The sequence below is a fragment of the Scomber japonicus genome, chromosome 11 (genome assembly GCF_027409825.1).
Source record: "Scomber japonicus isolate fScoJap1 chromosome 11, fScoJap1.pri, whole genome shotgun sequence".
NCBI classification, from domain to species: domain Eukaryota; kingdom Metazoa; phylum Chordata; class Actinopteri; order Scombriformes; family Scombridae; genus Scomber; species Scomber japonicus.
In genome coordinates, this window is record NC_070588.1 from 24,625,572 (window position 1) to 24,637,316 (window position 11,745).

At 42.2% G+C, this 11,745-nt stretch overlaps 1 protein-coding gene across 3 annotated transcripts in view; it reads left to right on the top strand.

The window, feature by feature from the left end:
• The window catches only part of satb2 (SATB homeobox 2), a 46,613-nt gene extending 35,208 nt beyond the window's left edge, over positions 1 to 11,405 (top strand). For 2 of the 3 annotated variants that reach the window (XM_053328518.1, XM_053328520.1), the window contains exons 13-14: positions 8,347 to 8,544; positions 8,655 to 11,405. In XM_053328518.1, coding sequence (XP_053184493.1) covers positions 8,347 to 8,544; positions 8,655 to 9,134 — 678 coding nt within the window. In that variant the 3' untranslated portion in view covers positions 9,135 to 11,405. The remainder of the gene's footprint in view (positions 1 to 8,346; positions 8,545 to 8,654) is intronic. The other variant, XM_053328519.1, reaches the window with a different exon arrangement.
• Positions 11,406 to 11,745: the final 340 nt, after the last annotated feature.

Consider the following 11,745-nt stretch of genomic DNA (forward strand, 5'->3'; position numbering starts at 1 on the left):
CCAGAGCCAAAACTATAGAAACTATGCCACTGTCCTCCAGCTTATTAACTGCAATGTAAAAAGGTCAAAGGTCAGTTAAGCTAAGCTTGAGTCCAGGTCCTCTGATTGAAAGTCTCTCAAACCAGTAACCCCCACCCTGCCCCCCCTCCCAATGCAAAGCTATTATATACCACATACAGTATATACCATATGCCATAAATCAAAACCAGGCAAATGCTGAAACTTCCCATTTAGCATCTCGACACCAATCACATGGGTTGTTTTGCGGCTCCGCCCACCTCCAGTCTACCACCAAGGGATTTTTCTCTCTTCCCATTCTGAGCTCTGTATTAAAGGCTGAGGGGAAGATGGGGAGGAAGCTGCGGTGGCACCATTAACACATTCCTCCGCTCCTCTCACACTCTCAGCTACAACTAAAAATAAAGTTCGTCCTCATAACGCCCATGTTGTAACCCGTTCACCCCCCGCTCGCCCTGAGAGACGCAGAGCGATGAACTGTGGTGAAACACTGGTGATTTATTAATGGGAGATGAAGTTTGTGTGTGTAGGAGTGTGTGTACTGTATATGTGTGTTCATGTTGTCTGTCTTCAGACCCCTTCCACCCCCCGGCCATCTAACCTCAGGCTCCAGCCAGCCTGCCACCACAGACCACACATGTGTCCCATCTGCCACACATGCACATACAGTACACAAAAAATCTCACACTGATAGTTGGTAACGTGAGCGCTCTTTTGTGTTCGGACAATAAGAGGGTCTCTAAAACTGTAACAACTAACCACAAACATGAAAAATGAATGTAGCGCTATCCTCTGAGGCTGTACAGTAAATCCACCCAGTGATGTGTGTGTGTGTGTGTGTGTGTGTGTGTGTGTTTGGACTGGACTGTATGTACAGTAGCGTGAGCCATTTCTGCATGTAGAGAGCTCTGGGAGATCTTGGACTGTGTTACAGCATGTCTGTTAAGTCTGCAGGTGTGTGTGTGTGTGTGTGTGTGTCAGTCAGTAACCCCAGCAGCGTCACATTTCTTCATGACTGACACGGTCCTGGTGCTCGCTCCACAGCTCTTATTCATACAGCTTTCGCAGTTAAGTGCGTCCCACAGCTAATTTGGCAGAGTCTGCCCTTATAAATAATTTCTTTATTGTTTTTGCTAAATTGATTTCTGCTGCAAGTCTGGGGGTGTTTATGTGTGTGTGTATGTGTATGACCACTCACAGTGGCTGAGACCCCAGGAGTGGTGAACTAGAACAACGAGTAACAACTACTGCTCCTTTCCTCCTCTGTGTGTCTCACTTTAATCCAAAGGCGCTTCACTAGCATCACGTACAGAGGTGCTTATTGTCAAACCAGCAACAAGAGACCATGAAAAACTCACATCTGTCTTCTTAAGTGATTATCAAAAGTGCATTTAAGTTACAGCAAAAAGTCAAAAAGCAAGAAACAAAAAAACTTTGGAAAGCTTCTTCTTTCATAACCATGACACTGCTTTCACTGGCTGAGTAGTACTCACGATGAGTAAGCAGAACTTGATGTGTAAAATCAGAGGAGTGCCTCTTATAAAGATAACATTGTAGGTTATAATACCCTTCACCTCTTGGAAAAAGATCTTAAAAAAAAAAAAAAAACTTGCTTCAGTTTCAGGTTCCTGGTTTTGTGAATTGTGGTTCACTGTCACACTGCTGCGGCTTTCTGGGACACTTGAATAGAACAAAGCCATTGTTAATGTTAGTAGTGACACCTGTGCTTTTATCACTGTGACAAGTTAGTGTCATGAAAATGGCTGCTTGATTCTGATTGCTGTTGAGGGTTGTGAGAGGCAGCTGTAGCTCAGGTTGTCCATTTATTGTGATCTGGAACTACAAATTATTTCCAACGCATGTGGAGGGAAAACATTTAAATTAACTTTGGACAAAAACGTCAAATGATTATAACAGTGTAGTTAGGACACACTTTTCTATTCACTTGAATAAGAAAGTGTGTCCAAACTTTTGACTGGTGCTGTACTTATATCTCATTTAAATCCACTTTAAGCATAAAATGAAAACTTTGATTATGCAGGACAAAGCTAATCATTGTAAAACATAAGTCTGGTGATATTCTAATGTTTTCTTACTGTCAACAAATCCTATAAAAAGATCAAAACCTATAACAGATTAATCCTACTAGGATTGTGCAGCCAGAGCCTGATTATAGTTTTGTGCAACAAACCACAATTGTTGTCCAAAAACTCTTTAAAAACATCAATGAGCCACACCATTGCACTTTGTGACATGTTCCTTCATTATGATGAACATGTTTATTTTGAGTGGATCCCACATACACCCTATTGCTGTGGTAAATACTTACTAACAAAAGCACCACATTCGTTCCAAACCAATGCACTCTTTAACCTTTGTGAGTAACATGTGATAAACCTACAGAGCCCAGCTGTTTTCACATCTGTGAACGAATGTACGTCTTCAGTAGGAGCCGAATGGACTTGGGGCTGAAACTTAAAGAAATTAGGGGGAAGTCAACTAATTCTTGAAACATAATGCATTGTTGGTTTTGACCTGTAGTGGGTGTGAAAGAAAAATATAGAATAGTCATCAATATTCACTTATCCTTTATAGGTAATCTCTTTAAGATGTGATCTAAAATGTAAACATAAGTCCACCAAACAGAACACTCCCCATGTAATAACACAGAACTCAATGTTTAAGTGTTTCCATCATATTATTAGTTTCCACTAGACACATTTATTAAAGGTCACAACATATGCAGTCTTCATTCATCCACTTTGTGAGGAAGTACTCCCTCTCTCTCTCTTTCTCTCTCTCTCTCTCTCTCTCTCCTCTGTGTCTCTCCAGTCTTTAGTGCATCCCGGTGGCCTCTTATTCACTGATGCAGGGTGGAGTTTGGGCTTTTTGGCAAACCACAATTAAGTTAATTGTTTAATTGCAGATAAATGGAATGAATACCACACACAGTTTGAATGAAGAAAATATGCACAAGCACAACACAAGCGTGTGCGTGCATGTACACACACGTATATGACCACACAGACAAACACATGGACACGTCCACACACACACACACACACACACACACACAGAGACACACACATGTGTACTGCTAGCTAGCCTCAATAACATTACGCGTATACAGTTTTTCATCAAAGAAGCATTATTTTGCAAAAAGAAGGAAACTGTAGTGAGTCATCTACTCCTTTAGCCTAAATCCAGTCCTCATGAAATAAACCACACACACTTATTCAAATGTAAGAAACAAGAGTGAGAGAAAGACAGTCAGACAGAGAGAGAGAGAGCGAGAGACAGACCAAGAGAGAGAGAGAGAGAGAGAGAGAGAGAGAGAGAGAGAGAGAGAACCAGAAAGAGAAAAAATACATACTGATTAACAGGAAAGGTGAAGTCATGCACAAAACTAAGAGAAAAGTGATTTTTCCTACATTACATATTTATCTCGGTGTTAATGGTGTCTCTGGTGGTCACACATTGCCGCCCCCCCCCCCCCCCCCCCCCCCACCCAAAACACACATACCAACACACACAGGGAAAGAGAGAGAGAGAGAGAGTTAGCGGCCCTAGAGGACCAGAGCTCATTAAGGAGAAGATGAATATTTTATGTTCTATAATTCTTTCATAGTCCTGCACCGTAATTTGCCTTGATTTACGTTTAAAAGAAAACTTTTTTCATTTTACTGCAGTGCACTCACAACGTTGCCAGGAGAGCGAGAGAGAGAGAGCAAGTATAGGGGAGAGAAAGGGAAAGAGTGAGACGGAGAGAAGAAAGGAAGGGTGGGGGAGAGAGAGAGAGAGAGAGAAAGAGACGTTTTTCAGGAATATTGAATCAAGGCATGAGAAGAGCCGGTCTGGCCGCGGGGCTCCAGCGCTTGCGGTTTTTGGGGAGAGCAGAGCTGTATTGTGTTGCGCTGAAGTGACATTCAGCTTCTTCTAAAGTGTAACGGTCAGGACTGGGAGGGGTGACAGATGGGAAGGGAGAGATGAAGGTGAAAGCCTCGGATGACATAAATAGATGGATGTGAGTTAAAAATAAACTGTAAGATCAATTTATTCAGAAGCAAATTACATTGAAGACTTTGAAGGAGTAGAATATAGGTGAAAATTAAGCACAGTACTCCTTTTATACAGCACAGGTAAGCATCCAATGGAGACTGTCCACATCAGAAAAATAACAGTGGGGTCAATAAAGCCAGTGACTTTGAAATGTGAGACCACTATTCTGTTTCATCCAAACAGTCAGCGTTGTTTTATTTTAACCAAGACCACGATCTTTCCCTGATCGTACGCAAATATACTTCTTCTTTTAACCGTGATCTTTCTCTGACCTCGGTTAAGGTCAGACTCATGTTTTGACCAAGTGCTTTTCCAACCCAAACCGCCATCTTAACCCACACCACCCTAACCTTAACCAAGTTACCAACCCTTAACCACTGAGGTGAACAGCCATATAAATCACTTTGACCTATAGTGTCATATAGTTAGGGGGTTAGGGTTAGGGTTAGGGTTATGGTTGCACCCTCTTTGCCTGTATCTCTGTCCAAAAGGCAACTGTCCCAGAGGTGTACCCAAGATAAGTCTACTCTCTATGACTAATCACAGTTTTTACTGATATTTCACCTGGATGTTAAGTCCTCACATGTTGTTGAGTTGCCTCCCTAAGAAGATGCTGATTATATCTAATGTCATTCCACTCACAGCTCTGTAAAGGTTTCGAGTAAACGGCTGTGGGTTGTAAAAAGAGTAAGGAGTTACAATAGATGGGACAGCATGGAGGAGGAGTGAGGGAAATAAGAATAGGATGGAGGGTAGTGGAGGTGGAGAACACAGGGAGGAGGTAGGGGGGAGGTTGGGGAGAGTCCTGGCATCCACCAGTTTGGGGCTGATTTGGACGCGGAGTCATGTTGGCTTGGCAGGGGCCCACTTCATTAGTGTCCTGATGCATTAGACCTGAGGAGAGATGAAGGCGGGTGGGGGGTGGAGAGAAAGTATATCAGGGTAGTATAGAGAACAGTAGGGAAAGACACTGAAGGGGGAAGAAATGGAAGATATAAAAGAGGAGAGCGAGAAGAAGAAAGAGTGGGAAGGAGAAGAGAGAGAGAGAGACAAGAAGTCCTGCGAGATGAACTTTGAAGGAGCCAACCAGCCCTGTGTTTGGCTCTGCTCTCTAACATCATCATTAGTGCATGAGGGAGACCAGGCCCCGCCATCACTGTGTGTATGTGTGTGTGGCGATTGATCCAAGAGTCCTTGCTGTCAGCCCAAATAAGCTCAGAAATGATGAAGGTCTGTGGATGGGGGAGGGTGGTGGGGGGGTGGGGGGGTAGAGGTAGGGGGAGTGGAGAGGGTAGGTTTCGCAATCCCGTCCATGATTTACCCTCAATTTAGTTATTAAGTGTCTCAGTAAGTTTGTAAAGCTGAATGTTTGTGGCTGTGTGGTCCTCATTAGGGCAGGGATAGATATATTTTTTTTCTGGCCTATGCTTCTCACTCTCTCTCTCTCTCTCTCTCTCTCTCTCTCTCTCTCTGTTGTTGGTTTTCCAGCATTCTTAAAGGCTTTTCTCAATATCTAAAACCGTCACTTTGCGTGAAAGTAAGAGAAAACGGGGGAAGGGAAAGAGAAAAATGACAAAAAAAGGAAAACCTTAAAACCTACCGAATTCCTGTAAATTGGTCATCCCCCCCCCACCCCCCCTGGAAATAAAGCCCCTGCGAATGAAATTGGAGCAATTTCATGGTCTGGCCTGCCCTCAATATTATTTAAGTAATACCCTGTTATTATTGAAGAGAGGGAGAGAAAAGCGAATGACTATTATCTTTATGTGGGTCCTTTAATTTTAATGCGCCACAGATTTATAGCTGGGCATTCCAGTGGGGAGGCCCCTCCCTGCTCTTAAAGCGAGCGGGCGGGACACGACCACAACGCTCTCACAACAGCCACTACCTTCTGACAAACAACCAAAGTCATCACTTTCCCTCCCAACACTTCATCCTGCCCTACACACTGCTGTCAAATAGCCCTCACACTGCCTCCGACCGCCAAGAGGATCCCTCTCTGTCAGTGAGAGCTCCACCCATCAGAATAATAAACACATTTCCACACCCACCCTCATTGTCTCTATTTATAATCATTTTCTCCTACGCCTATTTCTACACCTTCTAATCCCATTTGCTCTTTTTTCTTTTTTTTTCGCTCAGTCCGTCTGTTCTTTGGTTCGTCCAGTGAAGAAGAGGAAATAATTTCCACTCAGGATGACGTGAAACCTTTTAGAAATGAGTCTCATGGTAGCGCTAGAGAGGAAATGTCAAAGGTTGACCAAAGCCAGTAGAATTCATCCACTACTGAGAATTTCAGTGTGGATCAAAGTAGTGGTATAGGGTAATTTTATTATTTTTTTAACAAGACTTTTAGTTGGATTTGAAGCCGGTTTTTAAAATACACCTAAAATAATATGAAAATCAATCAGTAAGAGCTAATATAAATGAAAGACAGTGAAAGACAACCACAGTCCTATTGATAAAACAATGAATCGTTGGTCAACTTGATTTAGGTTTTTGAAAGGTTTCTACTACTTTGTGTAATAATTACATAGCCGAGCATAGAAAAATGAGTTTAGTTCCCCAAGGATCAATTGTTGAGCCTTTAATTCTTCTTGTTCCCACTGGCTCAATATACACTGTGGAAGAAAAGAACCCAGAAAACATATTACTTATAGTCGGATAACAATTACTCATGAAATCATATTTTGCAAGGAGCGGTAGAAAAAGAGAGAGAGAGCTCATCTAGACCTTCAGATGCCTGAAAGCATGTTAAATGAGAGAGTAGGGACAGGTACTGATTGACCATTCCTTTCATCACCAAGGTCATTGTGTATCTTGTTTTGTTGGTTTTGTAGTTCTTAGAAATTAATAATAATAAAATTGATAAGAATCGGTTTCTCAAAGACAAAAAGAGGCTTCCATGGTACAATAAGATACAGTACTACAGTCAAGTACTTAAAAACACTTTCTTATAATTCATTCAATTAGCCAATTAGCCTTGTGTATAGATATTGACCAACTGGTACCATTGCATCCCTTTATAAGAAGTATAATGTGTGAGGTTAAAAAGAATGTCCTGGGAAAGAGCTCTTGTTCCTGCATTCTGAATCTAGACCCTTTGCATGTCACATCAGTATATACTACTCTCTGTTAATCCCTAAACAAAAGTTGCGTGACACAAAAGTAAAGTTCAGTCGGGCTGTATTTTTGTTTTGGTTCCTATTAACCTAGTAGTGGGTGTTTAGTGATTAGATGTACTAAAAGGGAATAAAGTTAAACATAAAACAATTGTTGTGGCTTTTGGTCATTCTCAAATCACGGCATCGATTTTTAAATTAAATTATTTTCTCGTAAAGCACTAAATGGTTTATATGAGATTGTTCCAGACTGTTTGTGACTAAGGGTTTGTTTACTGTTCTGAAAGTTCAAAATAAGCAAAACACAGCTGATTTTTTTTGTTTCTATGAATTAGATCTGAAATAATCATGTAGAAGATCTGTACTGTGCCAACTCTAAACTCTTGGGAATCATGGCTGAAAATGTTTCCATTACTGATTTTCCATTATTACATTTGGGGATGTATTATATGATTTTTATTACTATGTATATTCATTATCTTGTAGATGTTTTAATGCAGGGTAGTGTAGTGTATAAATAACTTGCCTTTTATCAACTATGCTATCTCATATTTAACATTTTTCCTTCCACTATCAAAGTACAACCACTGCAGCTGTTATAAAACTAATCTAATTACTGACTGACGATGATTACATTTGTCCTCCCTCTTGCTCTCCAATCTGTCCCTCTAAGTTTTTGAATGGGCTGGTTAAATAGTTAGGGTGTCATAAATTTGTAAATGAGAGACTTCCCGGCAGACAGGTGGTTGGCGTTTCACTAGAGCTAATCTTACACACATTAGGTCAAAGGTATACTGGACACATAGCAGTTTGAATGCCAGCCTCAGAGCTGCTTAATAGACCGTGACACTCTGTGAGCTGTGAAACACTTGTTCTCACCCTCGCTTCACCCTGCAGCCCTGGCTACTGTGTGCTGGAAGGGGGGACAGGTTACTGGTTGTTTTATAAGGATGTGTTGCGTCATACAAGGTTACTGTCAGGTACAGAATATACTTAAGAGTCAGACATACCATTTTATTCTTGATATAAAATAATGTATAGATAAATGAACATAAAACAGGAAAAAATATATGAAATAAACATTGTGCAGCTTTGGGTGGTTCCTGGCTGCAATCTTGATCAGGGGTCACTGTGCCCCATTAATCAGCTCTTTTGTCTTTCACGGCAGGCACTCCACAGGCCACCCCCGGCTCCAATGAAGGAGCACCGCCTGTCTCCGATGCGCGAGGAGCCGCTACCTGCCCCTGCGAACGACGAGGGGTCACAGAATGTGGGAGCAGGCGGATGTCAATCAGGCAATGTTGGCAGTGCTGGAAGCAACAAGAAGCCACGATCACGCACTAAGGTACAGTCCCTTTTGTTCTTCTACTAGGACCTATAAAGTGATCCTTCTGTATTCTGTTACAGAAGGTATGTATGTATCTGTACTCACCATCTATCCTTCCTGCATTTTAGATTTCCCTGGAGGCCTTGGGTATCCTGCAGAGCTTCATCCAGGACGTCGGCCTTTATCCTGACCAAGAGGCCATCCACACCTTGTCGGCACAGCTTGACCTGCCCAAGCACACCATCATCAAGTTCTTCCAGAACCAGCGCTACCACGTCAAGCACCACGGCCGCCTCAAGGAACTGAGTGAGGGGGCTGCCGCCAGCGGAGGTGTGGACGTCAGTGAATACCGGGAAGAGGAGTTGCTTTCTGGCTCAGAGGACCCAGAGTCCAGTGAGGATGGAGCTGAGGAGATCTACCAGTCCACAGATGGGAATGGTGGGAACCAGCCTCAGGCCTCATCTGGTTCTAACTCCAGCCAGTTGTCCTCAGGGACCAACATGGCTCAGGAGGAGAGCAAGGACAAGGGGCATGGCCGGCCTGGAGGCCCCCTGGCTACAGGGAGCTCCTCATCCAGTCCCAGAGAGCAGGCTGACTACCAGAGGTAGAGACTGACAAACAGAGAGGAGAGGACCGAGAAAAAGGGAGAAGGAGACGATATAAGATACAGAAAGGGTCTATGATAATGAAATGAAGAACTGATAATGAATTGATAAATGGAGTTCGGCCACATAGAAACTGTGAGAGATAAATGTCTACATAGGAACAGATTAATCAAGAAAACTTTGGGCTGAAATACTGTACATGACCACACATACTGAAATAACCACATGTAGTGAAATAACCACACACTCTTTCTCATGACAATCTCATCAGTCTCAGACAAACATCTGTGAAAACCTGTGTTTTAGAGTGACAGCTGTAAATGTACCTCAGCAGAAGACAGCAGGTTGGCAGTGTGCTGTGACACAGCAGTGATCGTGTAAATGTGAATGAAGGTTGTTTTTTTTTTCCCCAACAGGACAATTCAAATAAGCCAGTCACAAACTCTCATTAAAAAGTTGCTGCTCATGCCTTCAACACACAAATGGACACAAAAATCTTTATGACCAAAATTATCGTGGGGCTCTCTCCTAAACAGCCAATCTCCAGAAAAGGCACTCCAGAATAAATGTTCTCCTCCTCTGTCTCTTAAATCTGAGCACAGTCACATAGGACATACATGCTGGGTTGAATTCTACCCGCCGAATGACATTTATGGACAGCTTCCTGGGGCCTTCTGAGACCTCTACAATCCTATAAAACCTCAGGACACACACTGATGTTGCTAATGCTGTTGCCTGCCTGAGAACTCGGATGGACGGCGGTCGCCATTCATCTTCATTTTTCAGTTTGTGGGGAAAAGAAATGACCACCCCACATCCTGCCCTCGCCTCACCGTCACACTCCAGAATCACTACCAGTCCTATCTAGCACTTATAGTTCACAAAGATATTTTGTGGATGAGTTTTTCGCTCTTGCCTCCTGCCACTTGGTCTCCCTCCTCTCGAGGTTCACAAAAAAGCAGTGAGGTTTTGAAAAATGACTCACGAGAGGAGAGCAGTGGACAGTTTTGCAAGAGGACTGACATCAGGAGGATGTGGCGTGGAGGGACACTCGGGCCTGTGTACCCACGACTCTGAACCCTTCTTGGCTCCCGCTCGCGTCTGTGTGGTGAGAAAAATGTCAAGAAAGGAAGGACAGAGCGGAGATTCAGCAACCAAACAATCAGTCACTTTATGTGCGGTAGTCCATCCCTTCCACTCTCCCTCTCCATCTCACTCTCCCCCCTTTTTCCTCTCTAATTGGTGCCCACGGTCTTGTGTTTCACCACACCTACCCGCACTTAAACTTCACCAACCCTATTTATTGCTATCTTTATCCATGATTATTATTATCATTATTGTTATTATTGTTGTTATTATGGTTAGAATTGCTGTCATTGCGTGCTATTTTTAGTTTTTATTTCCATGGTTTTAAATATTGGTTTTCGGAACAGGGCGGTTATTTGGATAACAAGGGACATTAAGAGCGTTCTGCCCTAAAAGAAGAGGAAGAGACAAGGAGTGGAGAGTGAAAGAAAAATAAAAAAAGAAGCAGTTACTGAGTGTTATTGGGTTAAAGAAAAGTCCTGTTATGTTGTATTATTTTTATAGTTCTGTTTCCCAAAAGTAGTAAATAAGATTTGGTGAAAAGAGAAATAGTAAAATAAGAAAGCAAAACTGTGCTTTTTCTTTTGCTGCAGTTGATGACAATCTACTTTTTTGAGCCATTACAGAAATGTGGCAGGTTTGACTCTATTCTTCACTTTTAATGTCTGTAAATACCCAAAAAAATGGGATAAATTGTTATTGATATACATCTATTTTTTATTTTTGCCGACGTTTAAGTGTTTGAGCCAGTTTGGAGTACCAGAAGAGTGCTGTTTTTTTATTTTTTTTTGTTTGTTTTGTTTTTGTGTCTTTTTTGGACAACTCAGTGAAATCAGTTCATTTCATTGTGCCAGGCAAATCTAATCACAAGAGTATTTAAAAAGAATTCAAACTGTTTTTTTGGGGGGGAGGGGGTTTTTGTTCAATGTCTGGTGCAGTTGTGTGCAAATATGTGTTCAAAACAATATCTGAGAGCGGATAGTCTCTTGTTTGACCGTCTTGATCGGCTGCTACACTCAAACAGATGACCTGCCTTTTTAATTATTACGTCGATCACTCCGTATGATATTATTGTGCTTTTCTGTATGACAGGAATCAGGGTTAGACTCAAACGCAGTTCCAATGAAATCTCAGTTCATTCAGTGTTGAAGTGAATTAAAAATTTGTGAATTCAAAAAAAAAAAAAAAAAAAAAGGACTGTTTTTTATTTCCAAAGCATTTCTCTCCACCTCACTACTAACACACACACACTCACACAAAAAAACACACACACACACACACAAACATTGTATCTGGGCCAAGCAGTCCTCCGAGCCAATCAATTAAAGGTCTGTAAAGCCACAGGGTCTGGGGTTTCTAATAAGTGCGTGGGGAGTGACAGTAATTCACACGGAAATTCAGCCAGCTCTCTCTCTCTCGTCCCACAAGATTAGAGCAACTGGAAGCTGCAGTCCTACTTTACCCAGCACACACTGAAAACAAAGAGCTTGCCCCTGGAATGAGTCCCATTGTGACTAATACTTACTTT